The 14,640-nt window shown below is 49.1% G+C and overlaps 1 protein-coding gene across 3 annotated transcripts in view; it reads right to left on the minus strand.

Moving 5' to 3' along the window:
• Nucleotides 1–3,251: 3,251 nt before the first annotated feature.
• The window catches only part of Slc11a2 (solute carrier family 11 member 2), a 36,880-nt gene continuing 25,491 nt past the window's right edge, over nucleotides 3,252–14,640 (minus strand). For 2 of the 3 annotated variants that reach the window (NM_001399169.1, XM_087555881.1), the window contains 4 exon segments: nucleotides 3,252–3,688; nucleotides 9,961–10,014; nucleotides 11,960–12,113; nucleotides 13,984–14,057. In NM_001399169.1, the coding sequence (NP_001386098.1) occupies nucleotides 3,611–3,688; nucleotides 9,961–10,014; nucleotides 11,960–12,113; nucleotides 13,984–14,057 (360 nt within the window). In that variant the 3' untranslated portion in view covers nucleotides 3,252–3,610. 3 annotated transcript variants of the gene reach the window in all.

Consider the following 14,640-nt stretch of genomic DNA (forward strand, 5'->3'; position numbering starts at 1 on the left):
AGGTGGAGTCTAGGGAGAGCCGGTCAGGCCAAGGGGAGGGAGTGGTCACTCTCATGGAACTATGTTTCCATGAGGGCGAGCTATAATCAAGGGTAGCCCCTCTAGGGACCTACAGTAGGATAGTCATGGGTTTTAGGTCAACTGGTGGGGAGGTAGGGGGGGGGAGACAACGAATGAATGAATGAAGAATGAACGAATGAATGAGTGAACTAATGAGTGAGCCAACAATCTTCTGGCTCTTGGTCGTCTGGGGTGTTCTCTTCCTCTTGTCAGCGCCCCACTTGGTGCCATCCACCATGGGACAAGAGTCCCTCAGTAGAAGTGCTAGCTAGTCCCATGTCTTTGAACTAGACTGCAAGCTAGATAAACTTTCCTGATAAAGTACTCTGCTTATAAGAAATACTGGTCTATAATCTAGTACATACTGAAACCCAGCCATGTTACCATGCAGTAGTAAATGATGATTGTTACTGGTTCATTTGTTTTGTGTCTAGGGTGTTTTGCATGTGTGTGTGTGTGTGTGTGTGTGTGTGCGCGTGTGCGCATGCACTGTTAAAGTTATACTTTTTTTTTAAGATTTATTTATTTTATGTGAGTACACTGTCACTGTCTTCAGACACACCAGAAGAGAGAATAGGATCCATTACAGATAGTTGTGAGCCACCATGTGGTTGCTGGGAATTGAACTCAGGACCTCTGGAAGAGCAGTCGGTGCTCTTAACCACGGAGCCAGCCCTCCAGCCCCTAAAGTTATACTTTTAACTGCTTCTGTGTATATGTGCCAGTGTACAGGAGCCATGGCATGGGTACAGAGATCAGACATTTTGTGAATTGCTTTCTTCCACTAAGTGGGTCTCTGAGACGGAACTCAGGTCGTCAGGCCTGGGTGCGGGTGCCTTTAATTACCTCCTGGCTATCAGTATCGCTATGTTCTTTACTTTGTTTTTAGTTGACTTTTTGTTTGTTTGTTTGTTTGTTATGTGTATGTTTGTGAACCACATACCTCTGGTACCTGAAGAGTTCAGAAGAGGGTGTCAGATCCCTTGGGAACCCCAGGATTTTGAACTGGATTCAGAGCCTAGGGTGAGCCTGACCTGATCTCTTACCTCCATCTCCAGTGCTGGGGTCAATCGAGGGCTTTGTGAACGCTCATCAAAGTTCGTACCCGTTCTTAATTATATAAAGCTTAACCGAGGCTCACTCTAGACGCCAGTCCTCCGATGGATTTGGGGTGCATTATACACTGCTGACAAAGAGTGGTGTGGCCTCAGGGTGATGCCTGTGAATGTGTGGCGACTCGTCGCTGTTCCTGCTAACACACATCCAAAGCACAGAGAGCTACAGGCGAAATCCTCAGAGTTCCTGACCTCTGTCACCTGCCTCACCTTTGTATGAATCGCAAAACAGGATGCTTCTGTCTTTGGCCTTTCTACTCCCACATTATCTGTCTCCCAGGGAAGGAAGTACTGAGAAACCGAACTGGAGGGTCCGGTGGGTGTACAAGAAATGGGTTCATCCAGGATGGCGATCGGTGTTCACCAAACCGAAACGCAGAGCTTTAGTAACTCGGCTGCTGCTGCTTCTGTCTCTGTTAAGATCAGAACTGTGACCTAGGTTTTAGGGTTGTTCTCGAAAGTCTTCAGTGGCCTTTGGCCAAGCAGAATTGAGCTCGCTTTTAATCCCAGCACTTGGGGGCTGAGGCAGGAGGGTCTCTATGAGTTTGAGGCTAGCCTGGTCTACATAACAGGTTCTAGGCCAGCCAGAGCTACATAGGGAGACTGTCTTCAAACGAAAAACAGAAAGAAAGAAAAAATAAAAAAAGGCCCCGGAGGGGGAAGTGAAGAAGCTATAAATTGTCTATTTAGAAAACTCCCTGGCAAGCCGGGCGGTGGTGGCACACAAAGCAGAGGCAGGTGGGTCTCTCAGTCTAAGGTCAGCCTGGTCTACAGAGTGAGTTCCAGGACAGCCAGGGCTACACAGAGAAACCCTGTCTGGGAAAACAAAAATTGTAATGTCTGATCTCTCTGCTTCTCTATTTAATGCTGAAAGAGGAATGTGACAGAACGTCATGAAAGGTCTGTGGGGTTTGTGGACTCAGAACCTGGAGAGCACAGCAGTAAACACTGTGAAGGTTCCATGCCTGAGAGGCTTGCACCCCTGGGCCACACAGGGCAATGACGGCAGGTAGCTACGACTCAGTTCTAGCCTACTGTACTATCGGGCAGGGATGTGGGTCAGGTCCGTAACCGATTCACTAAGAAGATAGTTACAGTGCAAATGTGTGTGTGTGCTTACATGTGAGTGTTCTTGTTTGAGTGTGTGCACGCCTGTGCCCACATGTCCGTGTTTATGTGCAAGTGTGCACATGCGTCTGCACACGTGTTCATTCGAGTGTGAGTGTTGATGTGCATGTGCGTGTGCGTGGTGGGGCCCACGCCCTAGGCCTTGCCCCACCTAGAACTCTACAAGTGAGCAGTACCCCTAGACAAAAGCTTTTAGTTACTAAGTATGGACTTGATTATAAAAAGGAGGAGAATTTCTGGTTGGCAATCCGGATTAAAAACAGAAACAAAAGCTCAGCAGCTTGTACATGCACGTCATGTGGAGTGTCAGCACTCAAAGCAGAACTGCTGGCCGGTGTTCCCATCTAGTGTGAGCCTCAGACCTGTTACAGACACCTTAAAATGCTCGCAATTCCTCAGGACACTCAACTGTATAAATATGGGTGGCCCTTAGAAACAGGGTTGGGACGGTGTGTGGAGCATTAGTGCTTAGAATGGGAAGGAAGGGCGGGTGGACAGACACCAACACAAGAACGACGGCCACAGGCCACAGACACATTGAAAACGAAGGGGGAAAGAAACGTCAGTTGCTAAAGGACCTGCTGTCCAAGAAGGACTGAGTTTGGGTCCCCAGAACTGTGTAAAATTGAGCGTGGCAGCAGCTCTGTGACCCCGGATCTGTGTTGGGGCGCAGGGCCAGGAGGGTCCCTGGACTTATCGGTTGGCTAGCGCAGCCAAACACTGAGCCCTGTGTTCAAAGAGAGACTGAGGGGACACCTGGTGTCAACCCGCGACTTCCACAAGCAGACAGACAGACAGACAGACAGACACACGCACACGCACACTCCGGAGCAAAGCGATGCTTTAAAACAGTTATTCTGGGAAGTTCGCCGTCAGAAAGGCACTTTCCCTTTCTCATTTAGGATCCAGAGAGAAGAAAGACCTAATTCACAATTCATCTGAACGACATTTGTAAAAATCTATCAAGTTTTATAACTTTAAAATCTTACCCAAACTGGCACGTTTGGGTCCACATAAATATATCTATCCATACATTTTAAACCCCAGAGGTGCAGACACAAGCCTGCGTGCGGGACTGCAGGGCTGCCACAGGCCCGCTGTTTGCCTCCCGCTACGTTAATGACTGCTGCAGGTGAGGGGGTCTCTGACCCATTCACAGCCATTAGCTTTACCCGACTCCTCCAGATCTTCTTCGCCTTGGTTCAAAACATTTGAACAAGTTCACCTCTGAACTAAGGGATTTGCTAACAGACACTTGGCACAAAAGGGCTTAGAGAAAGTGTTCTTAAAGTCTTCTGGGCTGTTGGTCATCTAGATACCAGCGAGACGGCGTCCACGGTGTTCAGGAGGTAGAGTTCAGGCTGAGCGGTCAGTCCGAGGTGGTACTGAGGATAAAAGCACGGGAGAGAGTTAGTGTAACTTTCGAGGAATTGCACGGTGAAATAATGTATTATTTTGGCCTCTTTTCCCAGTACTTCTGCACAATAGAAAATGCATTATGTGTGTGTGAGGTTCTATTTGTTTAAGATCAAGGACATTTTTTAGATTTTTATTTTACGTAAATCAATGTTTTGTTTTGCCTTCGTGTATGTAGTGCGTACTTGTCCGCTGCCCACAGGGGTCAGAGGAACTGGAGTTGTAGATGGTGTGTGGAGGTCAGTCACACAGCAGCCTAGCAACCCTGAGGCAGACAGTGCACTCTAGAGAAAGGTTGCAGCCGGAGTGTCAGAGAAAGCATGCTCAGAACGCAGGGTGGAGGGTGAAAACCTTCACGGCATGTGCTTTGTGGCTGCCTAGGGAGTTTCTAATACTGAATGGCAGAGCGGAAAGAGTTAAGGATGGATGCTAATTACATTTCGACTGTCTTGTGATGGGAACATGCTGAGGTGGAACTTTAGGATAATATGACCAAACACATGAGAACGCTTTTGTGTCCTAACACTGTGTACTGGAAATCAGATTTCAAGCGATCTAATCCCCAAGTCCGGTAATTCTGGTCCTATTATCCTTTGACACTGGAGAAAAGCCCATTCCTGAGTAGGTAAGGGAACAGTACGCAGAGAAGCAGCGACCTGTGGGTCCCAGTGTTTGCAGGCTGAGGAGCAGTGAGCTGAGGGTCCCAGTGTTTGCAGGCTGAGGAGCAGTGAGCTGCGGGTCCCAGTGTTTGCAGGCTGGATCAGGAACATCAGCTGTCTTCATGCCCTATACCTTTTGAGTTCTTGAAGGACTGTTGTTCAGGTGGCCTCAAAGGTATTATGAGCTTGACTTAAACCAGCCCCCACCTCCCAGGTGCTGGGATTATAGCTATTTATAACCTTGCCCTGCCCCCAACAGTTTTAAAAACTAGTTATTTCTAGACTCCTTTCCTGTGAATCTAATGCAGATGGTTTGCAGGAATCTGTGAAAAAAGTGCTTTTTTGTTTGTTTTTGTTTTGGTTGGGTCTTTTGTTTTGGTTTGTTCTTTGTTTTTTAAAGTTAGGGTCTCATTAAGCAACCCTGGCTAGCCTCGAACTTGTTATATAAATCAAGCTGGCCTCAAGCTTAGAGATTTGCCCACCTCTACCTCCCAAGTACTGGGACTAAAGGTGTGCTCTGCTGTCCTTAACTGCCCAGCGATACACTTTGGAACCATGACTGGCTTTCATGTCAGTGAGGATATTAGTGGTACCACCACCCTTGGCACCAACAGTCCGTGTGCTAATGTGGAGTGTAGACTATAAATATGTATGAAGGGGTTACTGTATACATACAGCATACACGCTACTGCATATACTGTGGCGGAAAAGACTGGAGTGTGCGTGTGGGTTCAGGGCCCAGCTTTAGCCCTTCTGATGTGTCCTTTGGGTTTTATTTTCAGAACTGAGGACCAAACCCAGGGCTAGGCAAGTGCTCTACCACTGAGCTAAATCCCAGTCCTTTGTTTAGGGTCTCAGTCTGGAGTTCTGGCTGGCCTGGAACTTGCAGTGATCCTCCTACCTCGAAAGTGCTAGGATAGTAGCCATGCGCCACCACACTGTGGTGTGTGTACTTTCTGAACCTGATCTTCCACGCAAAGTGGAGGTAAGCTCTGTCTGGAGATGCCAGGCACACTGACACAGGTCACCGAGTTACCTGTTCATCGTGAGCACATGGCACGTAGCCCTGTGTCATCACACTGGAACGCTGTGCGGCTGTGTGACAGAGACAGACACGTGGTGCCCCAGGTCCAGTGTGCTAGGGAGACACTGACATTTCACACATCTCACCTGCAGGTCTGACTTCCAGGCCTGAGAACTAATACGTACTTCCAGACTCATGGATAATTAATTCATGGAAACCTGCCCCAAGGGAGCAGAGATGATGGACTTTCTCGTCCATGGCATTTAGAGTATTTTCACTTAGGTAATGTGGAGAATTTCGTTGTCTGGTTCTGAGACCTTGAGAAATGTAGCTACAGATTACCACACTCCTGAGTGCACTGAGGTGATAAACAAGTGTATCTATTACTGTTCTTAGCCACAAAGTGCCCTGTCTGTTGTTTAGGCCTGACATGAGCATTCAGAATTACTGACAAGTGCTAGGACGGGTCTTCCTGTGTAGCCCACTCTGACCTGGAGCTGACTGTGTAGCTGTGGCTGGCCTTCTGTCTGCCATGCCTCTCAAGTGTGGAGGTTATAAATGTGTTACTGCATCTGATTAAATGTTTTGATGCCTTGGTGCTCCTGGAGAAAGTTTGGAGTCTCAGTACAGCTTGAAGGGCGTGTTGTATATTAATTACACGAGGTGGTTTGGAGTGAACTCGAGTCTTCTGGCTTAAACTAGTGAGGTTCTACTGATGACACACACAGGCAATGTGACTTGGATACACAGGCAATGTGACTTGGATAAGCCTTCAGGCTGTCCAGCCACCTCTCAACTGTAGAGAGTGAGTTCCTTGTTGTATGAACTTTAAGCCGGGAGGTGATCGAGTATGCCTTTTACTCAATACCTGAGATGAAGAGGCAGGAGGATCTTTAAGTTTGGGGCCAGCCTGGTCTACAGAGTTTCAGGATAACCAGGATTACACAGAGAAACCCTATCTTGAAAAACCAAATGTGCGGGGATGGGTGGGGGGAGGGAGGGAGGGAGGAAGGAAGGGAGGGAGGGAGGGAGGGAGGGAGGGAGGGAGAGAGAGAGAGAGAGAGAGAGAGAGAGAGAAGTGTGAGCGAGCGACCTGAAGCAGGAGGTATGTAAGTGGCTGTGAGTCATCTAGTATAGATGCTGGAATTGAGCTTGGGTTCCCTGCAGTGCAGTAAGAACTCCTAGTCCCACTGTTCACTGTTTCAGGGACTTTCTTTCAACAGCTTTGCCTCTTGTACGAATAAGTGAGGTAACAAGAAAGGCTAGCGTAAGGTTTTGGAATTGCTCTGCATTCTAGATTAGTTCTGAACTTAAACCACATTCCATATGGTAACAAGGCCGGTACCTGCATTTACATTGGGTCAGCCAAAAAGTGTATCTGGCTTTAAGCTAAGTGACTTCAGTTTCTCTCTTTAAATTTTTATTATTGTAAAATCCTTCCCGGACAGTGAGACAAGACTACAGAAAGGCAAATACTCAGTTGAGATAGAGGAAGTTAGGACAAATTTCATCTTGCAAAATGGTAGTTATGGCCTTAAAGACAACAAAATATTTAAGTGGGTAAATTAAATTTTCATTTAGACTGAAAAAAATTAATGTATTTGCTGTGTGGGGCAGGCATGCAAAAGCCATGGCGCACATGTGGAGGTCAGAGATAACTGTGGGAGCTGGTTCTCTCCTCCCACCATGTGGGCTCCAAGCCCCAAAGCCCAGTTGTGGGGCTTGGTGGCCACCGTACATTTGAAGCTCTCTGGGCCCCTCTTGCTGTCTACAGCTAATCCAGACCTTCCAGGGCACTGGATCCATTTCCTTCTCTGTCCCTTTAGGAGCCAAACACTGATGCAGGGGCCTTAAAGTGAGTCACCCCTGATGGCAACTGGAGGGTTGGTATTTCAGTGGTTGAGACCCTATTATAAAGTGTTTTCAGCATTAAAAAAAAAAAATAGAAAACCAAACAGGAAACAGGGAAGTTTTTGTTTTAATTACAGCAAGTTCACAAGCTGTCAGAGGCTCACTAACAGCCTCCTTGTAGTCACTTGTTGCCCTCCTGGCAGGACCTTACAAGACAAGCTGCTGCTGTTCCCCAGCCGCCAGCTCCCAGAGCAGAGGGAACAACTATTTCAGGTCGCAGAAGAACGAGGACCAAGTGAGAACGTACAAGATGGCTCGCCAACGTAACGCCAGGCCACACTGGCGTGGCAGGGTTGAAATGCTTACAGGTTACGTACAGAGCACTGTTGGAAGCATTGTTTCCCAGTGACGGCCAAATGGACAGGCGACACTTTTAATCTTTGACACTGTAAATACTGTAGGCATAGAGTCAGAGACCGCCGTACACAATGGAACCATCTATCATTGTAAACGAACATACTACAGCAGAACTCTGGGGCAGGAAGTGAGATCTGCAGCACAGCCTTGCTAGCACGCACAAGGCAGACCCCTGGGCATGACTGCCAGCAGCTCTGGGCTGGACTGTAAGTACAGTGACTCTGAACACACCCTGCCCAACCCCGCCCCGCCCCGCCCAATCCCGCCCCTGTACAAACGCAGATGTCACTAGAGCATCCATTCCAGTAATTCTGCTACTGTCAATCTGGCCCTCAAGCACCACATCGAGACAGTTTCAAAAGCTCAGTTTCCAGTCAGTTTTGGGAACAATGGTGGCAGAGGCAGGTGTGAGATGGACCCTGTGGTGCAGGGTTCTCAAACTTCCTGCTGCTGCGACCCTTTGTGGTGGTAACCCCCAACCATAAAATCTTTGCTATTTCACAACTAATGCTGCTACTGTTATAAATCATAATGTAAACGGTTTTGGATATAGGGGCTGCAAATGGGTGGCAACCCAGGGGTTGAGAATGCCGCAGTGAGGGACCCGCGGCCTGACTGTGCTGTGTTAGCTGTGGGGCTGAGGTCAACCAGGCTGAGTGAAACTGCATTTACCCTTCATGCCTCACAGGACTCTATGCAGGCTGAGCTTCTGACTGTGTGAAATGCTAGCACTAATGCCACAGTGGCACCACAACGCAGGTCATTTGTCGGGACAGTCGCACTGGGAAAGCGGCAAAGAGGACGACATCCTTTGAAGTCACTGTAGCTCCTGTTGCCACCAAGGCAATGATTATACAAACTTGTATTATTCCTTTCCAGCAAACAGACAGGACTTGATGTGACAGAATCATGTCTCCCACGTGCCAGGACAGAAGTGGCTGAACTGAGAGCAGCAGTTCTGTAGTCCCGTGCTGAATCTCCAGAGCTCCGCAGCCTGGTCTCAAGAGGCTTTCTCTCCTAGGGAAGGGCTGTGAGGAGGCAGCCTAGTCCCACCTTGCAGGGAGAGGACTTCGCATCACAGTGACAACTACTGACTTTGCAAGGTTTGGGTCCAGAGCTCCTGAGGTTGCCTTCTGAGTTATCTTGGGCATGAAACAGCGGTGGGTCAGAGCCAAGATTTGGTGAAGGGTACTTTCGGGAGTAGTGCGGTCAGTTCTGGGATTTGCTGTGAGCCAGTTCACAAGTGCTACAGTAGTCTTCTGCCATCCGCACTCTCTCAGGAGAGGAAGGCGGAGATTCCAGGACTGTGTGTACTCGAGATGAAACACTATCGGGACGCTTGCTATTAACAGGGAAGTCACTAGCCTCAGGACTACAGATGAAGCCCTGCTAAGCTCCACTCCTTAAGGTAAACCTGCAAGGACCTGGAGGGGAGCCATCACTTGACCACACCCCCTCTCCTGCTCTACCTTTCTTTCCACTGAGGAATTCCAAAGTAGAAATAAAAAACTCTGAGCTTAGCAGGGCAGTGGTGGTGTATGCCTCTAATCCTAGCAGTCGGGAAGTAGAGGCAGAGGCAGGAGGATCTCTGTGAGTTCAAAGCCAGGCTGGTCTACAGAGTGAGTTCCAGGACAACAAGGAAGAAACCCTTGTCTTGAAAAACAAAATGAAATGCACCAAACAAACAGAAATCCTGAACTCAAAAATAGCGGTCTCTAATTCTGCAATTCAAATGATGACAACAGTCTGGTTGGGTTTCTCAGAACTAAAACCGAGCCATGGCCTTGGACAGCTATTTAGGAATTTAGTGTTCAAAACAGCCCAAGGCTCACCTTTTCAAGGTGCTGCCTAATGCTACAGGGTAAGACCTCCCCTGACAAAACCAGTCATCTTGTAAGCACTCGTGACAGCCAGGAGCGGTAGACATGCCTGGAATCCCAGCACCCAGGAGGCTGAGCCAGGAGGATTGCTGTAAGTTTGAAGGCAGCCTAGGCTACACAGAGTTTTAGGCCACCAAGCATTTAATAGCAGCATGCTATTTGACAAAGACAGAAGGAAACAACACACACACACACACCACACACCCACCCCAGTGTTTCCCAACTAACAGTTGGGCCCTAAATGCAGTCTGTGCAACGGCACATACTTGTGGCTATGTTCACACAGTAAACCATAGAAACACACTGGCTCTGATGGCTCCCTGCAAAGACAGACAGACAGGCTGACCCAGTGTTTACTTAGTATTGCCACCGCTGGTATCTTCGCTCAGCAGGACTTTAGAGATGCTTACCGAGCGCCCACAGTCCAGGAACGACAGGCCCAACGCAATCAAACACTGCCAACCCTGGAATATAGAACACAGCGTCACTCGCCCACCAGCAAGGCTCGCCCGGTGCTACGCAGAGGCTTGTCTGCTTCCTGCCCAAACACCCAGTGTGCCCACCTCTTTCCTCCAAGGCTGTCTGTCCAGGCAGGCCCCGAGACCCTCTCAAAGCATCCAAGCACCCTGTGCTTTATGATGCAGACACTCGCGGGGCCATTTCTCACCAGTTTCCCAGGATGCAGGGGACAGCTGCCCTGTGAGGCTCCTGGCACTGAGCTGAGCAGCAGTACCTAAGATCTAGGCTTGGTCCCATCTCCAGAACGGGGGGCTTACCCAATGTCACCAGTCCTAGAGTCCTGACTCAACCCGGCACCTTCGCACCCAATTTTAGTGAAGAAACAGTTGGCCAAACCCCTAAGAGAACTTTTTTAGATTTATGTATTTACTATGTATACAGTGTCCTGCCCACATGTCTGCCTACACACCGGAAGAGGGCGCCAGATCTCATTATAGATGGTTGAGAGCCACCATGTGGCTGCTGGGAATTGAACTCAGGGCTGCTGAAGAGCAGCAGAATCTGTTCCTATTCCACTTGTAGAGTCTGGGGAAAGACTGGGAAGTACACGCATCTGTATTTGGCGTCTGGATGTGCGCTCCTGTCTTAGGCACGTTTCCTGCCTAACAGGGGCTCCTGCTGACCTGGCGCTAGGCCGGCAGGCCTCAGCGATTCTCTCACTGCTGCCTCACAGACGCACAGAACCACTGCAGTGTTTCTGTGTCAGTCCTGGGACCTGAACTCACGTGCTTACACTTGCTGTGTAACCACTGAGCCATCCTGTTTCTCAAACACATCGTAATATTCTCTTTAGAAATTAAGCACTGGACCCATATAAAAAAAACAACATAAATAGAAAAATACTAGGGATTAAAAACTAAGATAGGAGCTGCGTGTGGTAGGGCACAGCTTTAATCCCAGCATCTGGGAGGCAGAAGCAGGCAGATCTCTGAGTTCAAGGCCAGCCTGGTCTATTAGAATGAGTTCTAGGACATCCAGGACTACACAGAGAAATCCTGTCTCAAAAAACAAGGGAGTGGGGTGGGTGGGGAAGAAAAAACAAAAGTAGGCCAGGCTTGGTGAGCCAGGCCTTTAACCCCAGCACTCGGGGCAGAGGCAAGAGGAGGAGCTCTGTGAGTTTGAGGTCACCGTGATCTACAAGTCAAGTTCCAGGCCAGCCAGGACAAGAGAGCAAGAGAGAAACCCTGTCTTGAGAAATGCCACTCATCTCCCCCCACCCCAACACACACACACACACACACACACACACACACACACACACATACACACACACACACACACACACAAACCCTTAAATATATTTGATGATTCAAATAAGAATATCTGGTTGAGAATAGAGTGCAGTACTAGAATGGTTACCCGATGTGATGGTTTGTACAGGCTTGTCCCAGGGAGTGGCCCTAGTAGGAGGTGGGGTCTTGTTGGAGTAGGTGTGTCACTGTGGCTGTAGGCTTAAGACCCTCACCCCAGCTGCCTGGAAGTCAGTCTTCCACTAGCAGCCTTCAGATGAAGATGTAGAACTCTCAGCTCCTCCTGCACCATGCTGCTGCCTGCCTGGATGCTGCCCTGCTCCCACCTTGATGATAATGGACTGAACCTCTGAAGCTGTAAGCCAGTCCCAATTAAATGTTGTCCTTATAAGAGTTGCCTCGGTCATGGTGTCTGCTCACATCAGTGAACCCTAAGACACCCGGCACTGTATAAGCCTTATGTTTAATCTCTAGTACCAACAACAACAAAAAGAAATGAAATGTGAGAAGCTGCTGACCGACGATGCCGTATAGACTGCCTCAGTAAAGCACGAGTGCTTGGGGACTGTTTGTCTTTGAAGGACAGTTAGTCCCACCTGGACCATCCCAGACGCCACAGCTGCCTCCACACCAGACTTACCAAGTAGAACACAAAGCCCAGATAAGCCACGCTAACCACTGCAGCCACCACATACAGTGCCACATGCCCTAGCTCCTGGACGTAGACCACGACAAAGTACATGTTGATGGAGCAGACGAGAAGGACCAAGATGCCGCCTGCGATCCTCCAGCCTCTGCAAGACAAGAGCGCAGTAAGTGCCTGTCAGTCCGGCCAGCACGGACAGACATCTGTGTCCCACGCTGAGCGAAATGTAGAGAGGCCAGGACTAGTGATGAAGCAGGGAAGGAACTTAGTCTCTAACTGTCAGTGTGCACACACATGACACATGGCACACGTGTGCCACAGAACACATGTGGGGGTCTGAAGAGCACTTCTATGTGGTCAGTCCTCTCCTTCCTCCCTTGTGAGCTCCATGGAGGAGCTCCGCTTGCCAGGCGTGGGCTGCAAACGTGTTTATCTGCTGAGCCATCTCGGTGGCACAAAAGCCCAGCATTTAAGACCCTAGAAGTCAGCAGGCCCCAGACATGCACCGAGCCATTTCATATACGTTGGAACGTGGTCCAGGAATGGAGTGCCCTGAGGAGAGGGCTGAGAGTGGTGAGGACAGTCCGAGGAAACAAGAGTCCTGTGGCCTGATCTTGAACACAGAATGGTTCTTGTGAACACCGACCATGAGCGTGTGCTCCTCCCGGTGTAGTGGGTAGGAGTGAGCTTCCTTCAGATCGACGCTCCCTACTGCCTGCTGCTGCTCACTCAAGCTTCAACCTAAATGTTTACATTCCCCTTCATGCTTCTCTACGGCAAAGCATGCATTTGTCATCAGCCACATGAACATCTGTACTGATTGGTATAGACTTTAACTGCCAGCTTGTCACAGCCAACAACCACTTGGGAAGGCCAGGCCAGCTTGTGGAAGGCACATCTGTAGGGACTGATGTGGGAACAGCAGCCTGCGCTGGGAGGCTCCACTACCTAGCCAGTGCATGCTCAACATGACAAGACAGAGAACGTAGCTCAGAGCAAACACACAAGCAAGGGCGTGTTCATCCCCTGTGCTCTAGACGGTGGGTGTCACGTGACTAGCTGTCTGCGTCTGCTTCAGCTTTTCCCCCCGAATGGCAGGCAGTAGTCGTTTGGAATTGCAAACCACACAAACCTTCCCTGTGCTGCTTGTTGGCAGACTGTCTGTTATTGCAGCAGAGATGAAATTAGAGAGAGCAAGAAAGTCAGGGTCCCTGTTTTGCCCTTCCCTGTCTTGAATCTGTCTACAGGCTTCATGGCTTCCCTAGTTTTACTATCTTTATGAAACTCAGGCTTAACCACCACCAGGAGTCTCTGTGGCCAACGGGTGCTGTTTGGACTGTGTGTGTGTGTGGACTGTGTGTGTGTGTGGCTGTGTGTGTGTGTGGTTGTGTTTGGACTGTGTGTGGTTGTGTATATAAACCCCCCAAATATGTCAGCTTCAACCTCAGGCATCTGAGGATGGCGTTAAATCCAGACAGCGAGAGGGTAGTTCAAGTGTGAATAGATTTGCACGTGCGTCCAGGAGCTGAGGAGGAATCCGAAATGACTTGTTTTCACCCAGTTAACTGCAGCTAGGCTAGTGTGTAGGTTTCACAAATCGGTTTCAGCAGTTGTATTCAAGAGTCAAACGGTAACCAAACTTTTCTGCAGTCCAGTGTGTATAAGAGAACCTAAGAGCTTTGGGGGAAACAAGGAATGTCTCCGTCTCCTGTTTCAAGTTTCTGACCCTTTCTATGCTTTGTGCTAATTCTGGTTTGTTGGATATAATTTTCAATCACCAAAATTCAAGAACAAAAAACAAACAAACAAAAACACACATACAAAAAGAAACAAAAACAGAAGCCTGAAGCTGCTTGTATTACGAATGCTAACAATCCCGATGTCTGCAGCTCATACTCCCTGTTTTCCTTCCAAGCCAAAGAGGAAGCGGCGAGCAGCGAGCAACTGCTCCTGGATATCCCCACTGCCTGCTGGGTAAAGCCCCTCCCATGTCCTTCTGGAGACACAAGTGTACTCACATTCCGTTGGAGAACTCACTCATCACTGGCCGCAGGCTTGTGAAGGTGAGGATAGGGATGAGGGCAAAGGGGAGCTGAAAGGCAGAAGCACAGTGTTACGTGGGCGCGTCCGTCCACCAGAGGAGCTTGCTTACGTGGGCGCATGGGTTTCATCTCTGAAGGTGTGGTAAGACACTGTGATGAGTGTTGGGGGTCATCTGGAGGGATTATCTGGCCTACAATTCCAGGTCAGGGTACCACTGAGAAGGTGGGGCAGGGCCTGAGCAGAAACCTGCAGGAATGCTGCTTATTGGCACTGGCTGGCTCTGGCCCACTACTCCCTCCATATCTATCATGGAAGCTTCTTCATTCCCAGAGCATGTGTGGTTACTATGCATGGCTCGCAGAAAGGAGTCATGAAGCCTCTCTTACCTATAGCATAGGTAACAGTCACTCCAATCACCTTGCCTTGGACAAACAGTATTTGACCTAGAATTAATCATGCTCTCAAGTGCCTTTGTTTACACAAAAAACAACACACCAGGGGCTAGAGATGGCTAAGAAAAGTGCTTGGCTGTTCTTGCAGAGGACCCAGGTTCAGTTCCCAGCATCCACATGGCAGCTCACAACTGTCTGTAACTCTAGTTCCAGGGCATCTGATGCCTTCTGAACTCTTCT

Source organism: Rattus norvegicus, chromosome 7, assembly GCF_021556685.1.
Source record: "Rattus norvegicus strain SHRSP/BbbUtx chromosome 7, alternate assembly SHRSP_T2T, whole genome shotgun sequence".
Lineage (NCBI taxonomy): Eukaryota > Metazoa > Chordata > Mammalia > Rodentia > Muridae > Rattus > Rattus norvegicus.